The sequence below is a fragment of the Hypanus sabinus genome, unplaced genomic scaffold (genome assembly GCF_030144855.1).
Source record: "Hypanus sabinus isolate sHypSab1 unplaced genomic scaffold, sHypSab1.hap1 scaffold_449, whole genome shotgun sequence".
In the NCBI taxonomy this organism is placed as follows: Eukaryota; Metazoa; Chordata; class Chondrichthyes; order Myliobatiformes; family Dasyatidae; genus Hypanus; species Hypanus sabinus.
Window position 1 is genome coordinate 362027 of NW_026781323.1, and position 13247 is coordinate 375273.

A 13247-nucleotide genomic window follows, 5' to 3' on the forward strand; every position below is an offset into this window, starting at 1 on the left:
ACCTTTCATAACTGCCTTCCAATCTGTTCCGCTGTACCTCTGCTGCTACCAGTAGAATCACCCCAGTACAGTAACAGCTCCCTTTCTTTTCATGGCTTCCACCCATACTGACTCAAAAGAGGATCCTGCATCATTACAAACCCTTTCTGTAGATGTAATAGTATGCCTGACCAGTAATGCCACCCCTCCGCCCCTCTCCCACCTCTTTGATCCTTTTAAAGCACTGAAAACCAGGAATATTGAGAATCCATTCCTACCCTGGTGCCAACCATGTCTCTATCATGGCCACTACATCATAATTCCATGTATGTACCCAAGCTCTCAATTCATCACATTTGTTCCTGATTCTTCTTGCATTGAAGTACACACAATTTAGCCCTTTACTATCTTTAAACCCTTTATTCGGCTTCTCTTTCCTCAATGCCTCCCTATATTTTAGATCTGGCTTTACTCCATGCACTTCTTGCACTTTCCTATCGCTCCGGGTCCCATCACCCTTGCAAATTAGTCTAAACCCTCCAGAACCATAGTAGAAAACATGCATGCAAGGATAGTGCTCCCCCTTGAGTTTAGGTTCAACCCATACAATCTGCACACGTCCTAACATCCCCAGAATAGATCCCAATGATCCAAAAATCTCAAACCCTGCACCATGTACCAGCTCCTCAGCCACGCATTCATTTGCCAACTCTTCCAATTCTTACCATCACTATCACGTAGCCCTGGCAGTAATCCTGAGAACACAACCCTTGAGGTCCTGTTCTTTAGCCTTCTGCCTAGTTCCCGTAACTCACTCTTCTGACCCTCATCACTCTTTCAGCCTATGTTGTTGGTACCAACATGTATCACGACTTCTGGTTGCTTTCCGTCTCGTGCCAGGATGTCAACACTCGGTCAGAGACATCCCGGACTCTGGAACCCGGGAGGCAACAAACCATGCGGGTTTCCTTCTCACATCCACAAAATCTCCGTCTGCTCCCCTGACTATCGAGTCCCCAATGACGACAGCTCTCCTCGTCCCCGTCCCATCCTTCTGCACCACAGGGTCAGACTCAGTGCCAGAGGCACTGTGGCTCACACCTGGTCGGTTTTCCTCACCAACAGCATAATTAAGTGAGGTAATGGTGTAGCTCTATAAAACTCAAGTTAGGCCACACTTGGAGTACTGTCTACGGTTCTGATCGCCACACTATAGGAAGGATGTGGAAGCATTGGAAAGGGAACAGAGGAGATTTACCAGGATGCTGCCTGGTTTAGAGAGTGTGCATTACGATCAGAGATTAAGGGAGCTAAGGCTTTACTCTTTGGCGAGAAGGAGGATGAGCGGAGACAAGATAGGGGTATACAAGATATTAAGAGGAATATGTACAGTGGACAGCTAGCGTCTCTTCCCCAAGGGACCACTGCTCAATACAACAGGTAAGTGTTAGGAAGTTGAAGGGGGGTATTAGAGGAAATTCTTTTTTAAAAAAATATTCAGAGTGTGGTTCGTGCGTGGAATGCACTTCATTAGTCAATAGCAGAGGCAGATTCATCAGAGAAATTTAAGAGGCTGCTGGACAGGTATGTGGGGAGTTATATGCGAGGCAAGGTTTACGGGTCGGCATAACATTGTGGGCCGAAATGCGTGTACTGTGCTTTACAATTCTATGCTCTATCTCCTACAAACCGGACACTCCCCTGACCGTGATAAGAACACGGTCTTTACCGTAACACAATCAAGACTCATGCTGACTCCGACACGCCATTCACCATTACATTGACAATGCTCTTACCGTATTACGGTCACGACCTTCAAAGTGACATAGATACACACTTAACCGCGAAACCGACACGACCATCGCAGTGACACGCACAAGTCTGTCACACTGACCATATGTTACCCTTCAGTAACAACGACATGTCCCTGACGGTGTTACTGAAAAACTCCTCAAGGCACCAAACAAACACACCTCACAGTGACACTGACACGTTCTTCACCGTGACGCTGAGGTTGCGTACTCCGTGGCATCTTCACGCTCCTCAATGTGATCCGTTCCGCACCGAATCTTGAAAAAGACTCAGACGTCTATGTAACACCCCTTACCGTGACAGTATCGCTCATTAACATAACGCCGATGCACAGATCACTGAGACAATAAACCACACCTCACCCTGACACAGGCAAAACCCTCACCGGGATACAGACACCTAAGTTCACAATAACACCGACATAGTGCTCTCCGTGACACCGACACACATCTCAGTGTGACCCTCTCACTCACACCGTGGCCATGACATGTCTCTCTCCGTGACACAGACATACCCCTCTCTGTGAAACCAGCGAACCTCACACCATGACACAGATACTCCACCCACCGTGACACCACAAGTCCCCTCACCCACACATTTTCCTCGCCCATGGAAATAACAACACCTTCACCGGGACATTGATATACCCCTCAGTGTGAAACATACACGCCCGACAATGTGGCGCCGACGCTTCTCACTGTGCCAACAGCACATCCTTCACTGTGACACTCTTCACCGTGACACTGACAAAACACTCTCTGTGACCCATTCGGTAGCGTGACGCTGACTCATGTATCACTGTAAACGCTAAACATCCCTCACCATCTCTCTCAGTGTCACAGATTCGTCAGTCTTACGAAACATGGCACCGAAACTCTAATCTGTCCGATCTTAAACGAATGAACAACAATCTCCGTCTCCAGTTCACTGAGATGGAAACGAAGTACAGATCTGTCAAAGAAACCAAGGCTGAAATCTGTGAATTGTTGACCAGCAGAAGAGGTGAGGCATCATCCCCCTCTTTCACCCGCTCCTCATCACACGGTAGGCATGGAGAGAGGAAGCGGTACTCTGTGCTTAGCATCAGGAGTGTGTGAAGAGTTGGGATGGAGGGTGATTCACACTGTCTTTGACCCGGCGAGCATGATGGAACTACATGAAGGGTGTTTCCCTCTGTCACTGAATCTAGGACAGTGTGATGGGAGGTTGTGGAGGTGGATTCACTCTGTTTTTGAACACGGGATTGTGAGACGTAACATTGCTGCTTCACTCCATGTCTCACTCTGGGAGTGTCTAATGGATCCAAATTTATTCTGTGTGTGACAGCGGGATTGTCTGACGGGACACTGCCCAGAGTGATACACCCCATGTCTGATCCGTGAAGTGTGTTGTGGCACCGTGGAGAGAGCTTTTCACTCTGACCCCGGTAGTGTGTGATGGGACGGTGTGGAGGGAGATTCACTCTGTGTCTGATCCCGGGAGTCTGTGATGGGACGGTGTGGAGGGAGATTCACTCTGTGTCTGACCCCGGGAGTGTGAGATGGGACGGTGTGGAGGGAGATCACTCTGTGTCTGACCCCGGGATTGTGTGATGGGACGGTGTGGAGGGAGATTCACTCTGTGTCTGACTCCGGGAGTGTTTGACGGGATTGTGTGGAGGGAGATTCAATCTGTGTCTGAATCCGGGAGTGTGTGAAGGGATCGCCGAGAGTGAGCCTTTGTGTTTGATTCCAGGAGTGGTGATGGGACAGTACAGATGGATGTTTATTCTATGTGACACCGGATTGTGTGATTGGATGGAGTCTGACCCCATGAGTGTGCCATGGGAGGGTCTGGGCGAAGCTTCGCTTTGTGTGAAAACACAGGTGGTTGTGATGGAATGGTTCAGAGAGAGCCTCGCTCTGTGACCCTCCAGGAATTGCGTGATGGGACGTAAAGACGGAGATTCACACTGTTCTATACTCGGGATTGTGAGATGGGGGCGTGTGGAGGCAGCTTCACTCTGTGTCTGAAATTTGCTGCGTTGAGAAGCAGACGATGGATAATCACTCTCACTCCGATATTCGTCGTGTGCGCTGAGGGAGTTTCCTTCTGTCTCTAACCGCTGGAGAGGCTGATGGGGCCGTGGAGAGAGAGTCTCACGCTGTGTCTAATCAAGCTATGTGTGATTAGACTTTGTAGAGGATCTAAATTCTGTTCTCTGATCCAGGGAGTGTGTGAGGGGCGGTGTTGAGGGAGCCGGACTCTGTACCTAACCCCGGGAGTGTGTGAGGGGCGGTGAACTAGGAGGAACACTCAGAATCTGACTTGGAAAAAGTGTGACAGGATGGTGTGCAATAAACTTCACATCACGTCTGACCGCTGGAATGAGTGTCTGTGTCTGTCTCCGAGAGTGTTTGATGGAACAATATGGATGGAAGCTTCACTCCACGTCTGAGCCCGGGCGTTTATAAAAGGCAGTGAACACGGAGCTTCACTCCACGTCTGACGCCTGGAGTATGTGATGGGTCCGCGGGGAGGGAGATTCAATCTGCGTCTGACCGTGTTAGTGTGTGATCGGACGGCGCAGGGAACTTAAAACTATGTCTCACCCCGTGTATGTACGATGGGACTCTGTGTTTGACACTGTGCGCGTGTGATGAGTAGCTATGGCGGGAATGGGGGTTGGGTGAGAGGTTTTGGGTTTGCGTTCATGCGTGTGTCTGACACACGGAACGTTAACGCATGCCTGGAGAGGAGGCATGATAGAGGTATACACGATATTAAGTGGAATAGATATAGTGGACAGCCAGCGCCTCTTTCCCAGGGCACCACTGCTCAATACAAGAGGATATGGCTTTAAGATAAGGGGAAGAAATTTCACCGGGGATATTAGAGAAAGGTATTTCACTAGGAGAGTGGTTGGTGCGTGGAATGCACTGCGTGAGTCAGTGGGGGAAACAGATACATCAGTGACGTTTAATAAACTACGAGATAAGTAAATGGAGGAATTGTGGGCCGAAGGACCTGTAACGTTCTGTACTATTCGATGTTCTATGTTTAAGAGTCACGAGGTAATGGTGTAGATCTAGAAAAGTCTGGTTCGGCCACACTTGGAGTACTGCGTCCAGTTCTGGACGTCTCACTATAGAAAGGATGTGGAAGCATTGGAAAGGGTACAGAGGAGATTTACCTGGTTTGGAGAGTATGGATGATGATCAGATATTAAGGGAGCGAGGGTTTACAAAGAGAGAAAGTGGATGTGAGGAAACATGTCGGAGGTGTATAAGATATTAAGAAGAATGTATAGAGTGGATAGCCAGCACTTCTTCTGCAGGGCACCACTGATCAGTACAAGAGGACATGATTTTAAGTTAAGGGGTGGGATGTTCAAGGGGGATATTAAAGGAAGCTTTTTTTTTAACTCTATACCTCTAACTATCGAGTCTCCTATCACTACCGCTCTCCTCCTCTACCCCCTCCCTTCTGCACCGCAGAACCAGACTCAGTGCCAGAGATCCGGCAGCCGCAGCTTGTCGCTGGTAAGTCATCCCTCCCAACATCATCCAAATCGGTATACATGTTGTTGAGGGGAAAGGCCACGGGGGATCCCTGCTCTGTCTGCCCTTCCCCCCTTCCCTCGCCTGACGATAACCCAATTACCGGTGCGCTGCTTCTTTGCCGTAACTACCTCCCTGAAACCACTATCTATAAACTCATCATTCTCGGGATTGATCCGGAGGTTAGGAGCTGCAGCTGGATGCTCTTCCTGCAGGTGTCGTTATTAGCGACAGAGAAGGTCTCCCTGACTACCCTCACCCTTCAAGGAGTACATTCCAACATCCTGCCTGACATGTTCTATAACTCTAAACTAACGAAACAAAACTCACCGGAACCTACATTTGATAAGGTTCCACACGGTAGGCTTATTCAGAAAGGCAGAAGACACGGGCTCCAGGGAAGTTTGGCCAGGTGGATTCAGAGTTGGCTTGCCTGCAGAAAACAGGGGGTCGTGGTGGAGGGAGTACATTCGGATTGGAGGGCTGTGTCTAGTGGTTTCCCACAATGTCGGTTCTGGGACTCCTCCTTTTCGTGAATATTATTAACGACCTGGATGTAGGGGTAGACATCTGGCTTGGCAGGTTTTCAAACGACCCGAAGGTTTGTGGTGTTGTGGATCGTGTGGAGGATTGTCAAAGACTGCAGGGAGACATTGACAAGATGCAGAAATGGGCTGAGAAGCGGCAGATGCAGTTCCTCTCGGAGAAGTGTGAGGTGCTACACTTTGGAAAGACAAACTCTAAGGCAGAGTACAATGTAAATGGCAGGATACTTGGTAGTGTGGAGGAGCCGAGGGATCTGCGAGTGTATGTCTGCAGATCCTTAAACGTTGCCTCACAGGTAGAGAGGGTAGTTACGAAAGCTTAAGGACTGTTACTTTTCATTCGTCAAGGGATAGAGTTTAAGATTCACGAGGTAATGATGCAGCTCCATAAAACTCCGGTTAGGCCACACTTGGAGTACTGTATCCAGTTCAGGTCCCCTCACTAGAGGAAGGATGTGGAATCATTGGAAAGGGTACAGAGGAGATTTACCAGGATGCTGCCTGGTTTAGAGAGTATACATTATGAAGAGAGATTGAAAGAGTTAAGGCTTTACTCTTTGGAAAGAATGAGGATGAGAGGAGACATGATAAAGGTATACAAAATATTAAGACGAATAGATAGAGTGCACAGACAGCGCGTCTTCTCCAGGGCGCCACTGCTGAATACAAGAAGACATGGCTTTAATGTAAGGGGTGGAAATTTCAAGGGGGATATTAGAGGAAGGCTTTTTACTCAGAGAGTGGTTGGTTTGTGGAATGCACTGCCTGAGTCAGTGGTGGAGACAGATGTACTGGTGAAATTTAAGAGATTACTAGACAGATATATAGAGGAAATTAAGGTAGGGGGATATATGGGAGGAAGGGTTTAAGTATAGGCACAACATTGTGGGCCACCCGGCCTGTACTGTGCTGTATTATTCTATGTTCCATGTCCTATTCACCCTGTTTCTTGATCCATGGGAATGTGTGATGGATGGTGTGGAGAGAAATTCACTGTGTCTGATCTTTGTTAATTTACAATGAGACGTTGTGTATGGGATATTCACTCTGTGCTTGACCTCAGGTCTGCGTGATTGTACCCCGTGGAGAGAATTTCACTCTGTGTGTCACCCCGGGTGTGTGTGACAGGAAAGTGTGAAGCGAGATTCACTCTGTGTCTCACTGTTTCTTATTCCTGATTTCCAGAGCAAACATGTGTCAAGGACTGGGTCACAAATAAAGACCAGTGTTATTACGTATCCACGTTTGATACCACTTTCCAAAAAGCGGAGCAAGAATGTTCAAACCGTGACTCAAGGCTGCTGGAAATCAATTCAAGTGATGAAGCGGTATGTGTCACAGCTCGAAAAGATCACACAGTAACACAGGAATCATCGCAAACTTCCGGGGTCAGAAATAGAGTGAATCTCCCTCCACACCGTCTTATCACACTTTCCCGGGGTCAGACACAGAGTGAACCTTCCACCACACCGTCCCATCACACACTCCCGGAGTCAGACACAGAGTGAATCTCCCTCCACACCGTCCCATCACAAAATCCCCGGGTCAGACAAGGAGTTAAGCTCCCTCCTCACCGTCCCATCACACACTCCCGGGGTCAGATACAAAGTGAATCTCCCTCCACACTTTCCCATCACACACTCCCGGGGTCAGTCACAGAGTGAATCTCCCTCCACACTGTCCCATCTCACACTCCCGGGGTCAGACACAGAGTGAATCTCCCTCCACACTGTCCCATCTCACACTCCCGGGGTCAGACACAGAGTGAATCTTCCTCCACACCGTCCCATCACACACTCCCGGGGTCAGACATAGAGTGAATCTCCCTCCACACCGTCCCATCACACACTCCTGGCGTCAGACACAGAGTGAATCTCCCTCCACACCGTCCCATCACAAAATCCCCGGGTCAGACAATGAGTTAAGCTCCCTCCTCACCGTCCCATCACACACTCCCGGGGTCAGATACAAAGTGAATCTCCCTCCACACTTTCCCATCACACACTCCCGCGGTCAGTCACAGAGTGAATCTCCCTCCACACTGTCCCATCTCACACTCCCGGGGTCAGACACAGAGTGAAGCTTCCTCCACAGCGTCCCATCACACTCTCCCGGGATCAGACACAGAGTGATTCACCCTACATACCGTCCCATCACACACTCCCGGGGTCAGACACAGAGTGAATCTCCGTCCGCACCGTCCCATCACACACTCCCGGGGTCAGACACAGAGTGAATCTCCCTCCTCACCGTCCCATCACACACTCCCGGGGTCAGACATAGAGTGAATCTCCGTCCGCACCGTCCCATCACACAATCCTGGTGTCAGACACGGAATGAAGCTCCTTCCAGACAGACCCATCCCAGATTTATGTTGTAATCAGCTGAGAGAAGTACATATTTTTCGATTCTACGCATTAATCAAGTTAATTTAACTTCCCAGTTCTTTGTATTCCACAATCTTCTGGTCATCAAACTTGCTTACTGGATTGAAAAATGCGAAAACGGGTGAGTTTATAACTAATCTGTGGGGTGAAGACATAGTCCTGACGGGAGAAAATGGGATTACGGTCTGAAGTAGTTTCGTGGGGAAGGGGAACGGCATTGTGATTTGTTTGTAGACAGTCCGAGTTTGTCGGGAGCGTGCTGTACAATGGGAACATTTTCGGGCTGAAAGTGTCTGTCGGGGAGGACAATGCAGTGGGAATATTTCGGAAACTGACAGAGGGCAGTGGGGAGAGATCAGAGACAGAGATTATTTTCGTGCTAACGCATGTGGGTGAGGTAAGCGACGTGCAGTGGGATTATTTTGGAGATTGTCGCCGGGCTGTGAGGAAAGGGAGCAACAGTGGGATTAGTTTGGTGAATGACATGTATCTGAGTGGCGAGAGTAGTGCAACTCGATCAGTTGGGAGACAGAAACAGGGCGGTGGTATGCAGTGGGTTAACGGAATTAGTTTGCGACCTGAGGCAAGGATGTGGGAGAGAGGGTGCCAGTGGTATAAGTCTGGAGGTGGAACGGAGGGTATGGGGATAGCGCGGTGTAGTGGGATATGTCAGGAGACAGACACGAAGCTCTGGGTAGAGGAAGAGACAACGAGATGAACTTGGAACCACACAGGGCTGAGTGTGGAACATTGGGATTCATTTCAGGACAGACATAGGTCTGTGGGGAGATGGTGGGACAGTGGGGTTTGTTCGGGGACTGAAACAGATCAGAGGGAGGAGGGTGGGCCTGTTCGATTCGTATGATGACTGAAAGTGGTCTGTGGTGAGGAAGCGGTTCGGTGGGATTAGTTTGGGGGATACGGGGCTGTGGGGAAACATTGGGTCAGTACGATTAGTTAGGGAACTGACACAGGGTTGTGGGGAGACATTGGGACCGTGGTATTTTTCTGGGTACCGGCACGGGGACGTGGGGGAGAGTGGTCGTGTGGGATGTTTGAGAACTCATACAGGCAATTAGGAGAGATCGAATTCATGGGATTAGCTTGGGGACGGTCTCCGCTCAGGTCCTCTACTGAAGCTGTTTTGTCTCTGTTGAAATTTATTAACCCTCCTGGATAGGACGGTGGGCCGGAGTCTCCTGTACAAGCACTCTGGAGCACCCGTCTGCAGACGGTGCGGAAGTGGTGACACTTGTGATGTTGCTATTCGGAATTTCATCTGCGAGAAGTCGGCACCTTTGATCCCGGATGTTCCTGAAAAGATCCAGGGTCTCTGCCAACTGCCAGTGGAGTCAACATGAGTCAAGTGACTGCCCTCATTTTCTCCACCTTCTCTCTCACTCCTAAATCCTTTCAAATTCCCTCCCCACACTCTCTGCCCCTCCCTCCTACTCCATCTCCTCTTGTTGCAACCATATTCTCCCCACCAGACACCGACAAATCCCTCTCGCCATCTATCCCCTTCTCTCTCGCCATTCCCCCGTCCCGCTCTTCCGCGCTCCCTCTACCTTTCTCTCTACCCTCTCGCCTCCCCTTATTTCCTCAAACTTTCTCCGCCCACTCTTTCTCTTCTCCCTCTGCACACCTCTTACATCTCTCTCCCCTTCGCTCCCCCAGACACTCTCTCTCTACCCTCCCCATTCTCTCTGAACACTCCGTCTCCCTGACCTCTCTCTCCCTCTCTCTTTCTGCTTTCAATTCACTCTCACCTCAATCCTGTCCCTTCTGGTGCTCGATAACCCAACCCTGGGTGAAAGTCTGTCCGCATTCTCTCTGTCTGTGCCCCTCTTGTACCACGGCAACGTGACCTCCCGACTCCTGTACTCAGTGTGACTGGTGAAGACCAGCTGGCCAAGTGTCCTGTCCACTCTTATCGGATGTTTTCCTCAGGAATCGCTATTTCATTTATAATCTGAAACTTACCACGCCTGGAATTTGTTCTTTTGAAGGATCAGTACGGCGCAAAGATGTACAATTAATGTAAACTGCAAATATGAATAAACACCACAAATATGTCGAGTTTTTGCTGATATGTTGAAAGATGTGATGGCGCAGGGGAGGAAGCTTTTGCTGAATCGCTGTGTGTGGGTGTTCTGTCTCCCGGAGCTGTCAAATACTCCTCCTATAATACCACGTCCAATCCCGTTATCATTCCCGTGAACCCTCTCCAATGTCTCACATCCCCTGTGAGATAAGCGATGGAAACCTGCTCACAGAACACCAAATGTGTCCTCACCAATGACATATTGAGCCTGAGACTGACGTCCTTGCGTTTACGTCCCAGTCCTCTCGAAATGAATGCTGTTATCGCATTTGCCTTCCTCACCACCGGCTCAAGCTGCAGGTTAAACTTCGGGGAAAGCTGCACGAAGTCTCCCAAATCCCTCTGCACCGCAGATTCTTTTTAACCCTTACACACTGTGCCGGTCATGTTTGACCCGTTTTGACATGTGACAGCAGTAAAAATACCCAAATGCCATTCTCAGCCGAAATCTGATGACTTTTCCTAAAGTGACCCAAAATGCTCAAACATGGAAATACCTAAAAATCTTAAACTTTTGTACAGGTGCTGCAAATTTTTGTACATTGAGGCTGCTCCGGGTCAGATTAGATCCATATCTATTGAAATAGATTTTTGATCTCTGAAATATTAATTAAGGGGATATCATCCATTAATTAATGTCAGATAGGCAATTTATACATTCTAAGCAGATCGGTGGTTCAGAATTTTGTGTAGACACTTGTTATGAGGGGATTATTGGGCCGGGTTGAAATTGTCCCGGACTATTCTGTTAAGGAATAGAAAATAGACAGTTTGCCTGCGTTAAAAAAAAAAAAAAAAACATCTCCATATAGAACATAGTCGATGTTTTTATTTATCTTATTTTCAAATTGCAGGACCATACGATTCCCGGCACTGTATTCTATCTGCCCCATCTGTTCTCATTCTCCGATTCTGCCTGAGTCCTTCACCAGCCCCTTGTTTTCTCAACACAACCTGTCGCTCGATAACGTTGCTGCCGACTGTGGTTTCCGGATGAGGGAGTCTATCATCCCGTTTCCGAGGGATGGACAACAGCCCGGGATTTGGAGTCGGTGATTAAAACTGGGATCACGTGCGCGCTGAATATTCCACATCCTGTCACGCGCACCCACAATATCCGGGACAGAATTCCAGACGACTGGGATGGCGGTGCGCTGGGGATTGCTGAGAGGGGAGAGGGGAAGACGGAGGGGATTTATCTCTCCTATTGACCTGGGTAGTGTGTGAAGTGATTGTGCTGGTTTTGAGCTGGAGAGTTGTAGTTGAACTAAACAATATCCGAATCGTACTTGTGTGAAGGGATGGGGAACAGGGAATTCACTCTGTGTCTGTGATGGGACAGTGTCCAGGGAGCATCACGTGTTTGATATCGGGGATCTGCCATGGGTCGGCGTGGAGGGAGCAGCACTCTGTATCTGCTCCGGAAAGTGTGTGATGGGACGGTGTGGAGAGATCTTCACACTGTGTCTGATCCCGAGAGTGTGTTTTAGCTCGGCGTGGAGGGAGACGCACTCTGTGTCTGACCCCAGCAGTGTGTGATGGGACAGTTTTGAAGGAAATTCAGTCTCTCTCTGACTCCGGAAATACGTTATAAGACTGTGAGTAGGAGCTTCACACTTTTTCCGAGAATTTCGGACAGCGCGGTGGGAGCTTCAATCCTTCTCTGAACCGGAACTTGTGTGATGTAATGTTGGTGAGGGAGCTTCACTCAGCATCTGACTCCAGGTTGTGTATGATGGGATGGTATGGAGATGTCTCGCTCAGGGTCTGACTGACGGTGTCAGAGACTCATATGTATATTTTCCGCTTGGGACAGCTTCCAATCAGTGTTCGAGAGCGGGAAATGTGTGCATTATAAATCAGCGCCTCGCGTTTGTTTGAACAACAACCAATCAGCAAGTCGGGTTTATTAGCAAGATAAAATAAAGATAGAAACATAGGAACATAGAAAACCTACAGCACAATGCAGGCCTTTCGCCAAACAATGTTGTGCCGAACACGTCCCTAACTTTAAAAATATTACTAGGCTTACCAATAGCCCTCTATTTTTCTAAGCTCCATGTACCTATCCAAAAGTCACTTAAAAACCCTATCTTATCCGCCTCCACCACCGTTGCCGGCAGCCTAATCCACGCACTCACCACTCTCTGAGTGAAAAACTTACCCTTGACATCTACTCTGTACCTACTCCCCAGCACTTTAAACCTGTGTCCTCTAGTGGCAACCATTTCAGCCCCGGGAAAAAAGCCTCTGACTAACCACACGATCAAAGCCTCTGACTAACCACACCATCAATACCTCTCATTAGATGGTCGTTATACGATGAATCTCTATCGGGTCATATTGGGAGGAAACAAGACCGAATGTTCAGTTCGTTGGAAACTGGGTGACAGACCGGAGATTCAAAGGGGTTAAACATCCACTCCCAGTACAGCGTCCTCCTGTGGCTAAATGGCACAATAACAGTCACACCAGATTGTATGCCTCTGGGCGGGATAGACGGGTTAAAATGACCAAGTCAAGGTATGTCTCACAGGTCAGGACGACACATGAACATCCATGAATACAGCCAAACGTGACAGCGTTACTCCAGAAACATAGTGCAAAACCCGATATCAGCATTTAAACACGGCAGAAGGCACAAAAATATGAATAAAACAGAAAAATACCAACGCAGTTTTAGGCCTTCGGTCAACTGAATAACACTGATATCTGCCGTCGACCACAACAGAGCCTGTCTTCTGCAAAGCGGACACTGGGGGGCAGCACAGACTCCTGCCCGGAGGTCACGCCACTCCGCCCCGCCGTGCACAGCTCCTTCACTTCATCTGCCAGCGAGAAACTCTCTCAGTTTACACATCAAGTTGAGTTGAAATAATAT

The 13247-nt window shown here is 48.8% G+C and overlaps 1 protein-coding gene across 1 annotated transcript in view; it reads left to right on the forward strand.

Annotated features, from left to right (window-relative positions):
* Window positions 1-10321, forward strand: part of LOC132388988 (oxidized low-density lipoprotein receptor 1-like) — a 35482-nt gene extending 25161 nt beyond the window's left edge. The window contains exons 6-10 of the mRNA XM_059961403.1: window positions 2626-2793; window positions 5268-5312; window positions 7061-7203; window positions 8319-8383; window positions 9443-10321. Of these exons, the coding sequence (XP_059817386.1) occupies window positions 2626-2793; window positions 5268-5312; window positions 7061-7203; window positions 8319-8383; window positions 9443-9623 (602 nt within the window). The 3' untranslated portion in view covers window positions 9624-10321. The remainder of the gene's footprint in view (window positions 1-2625; window positions 2794-5267; window positions 5313-7060; window positions 7204-8318; window positions 8384-9442) is intronic.
* Window positions 10322-13247: the final 2926 nt, after the last annotated feature.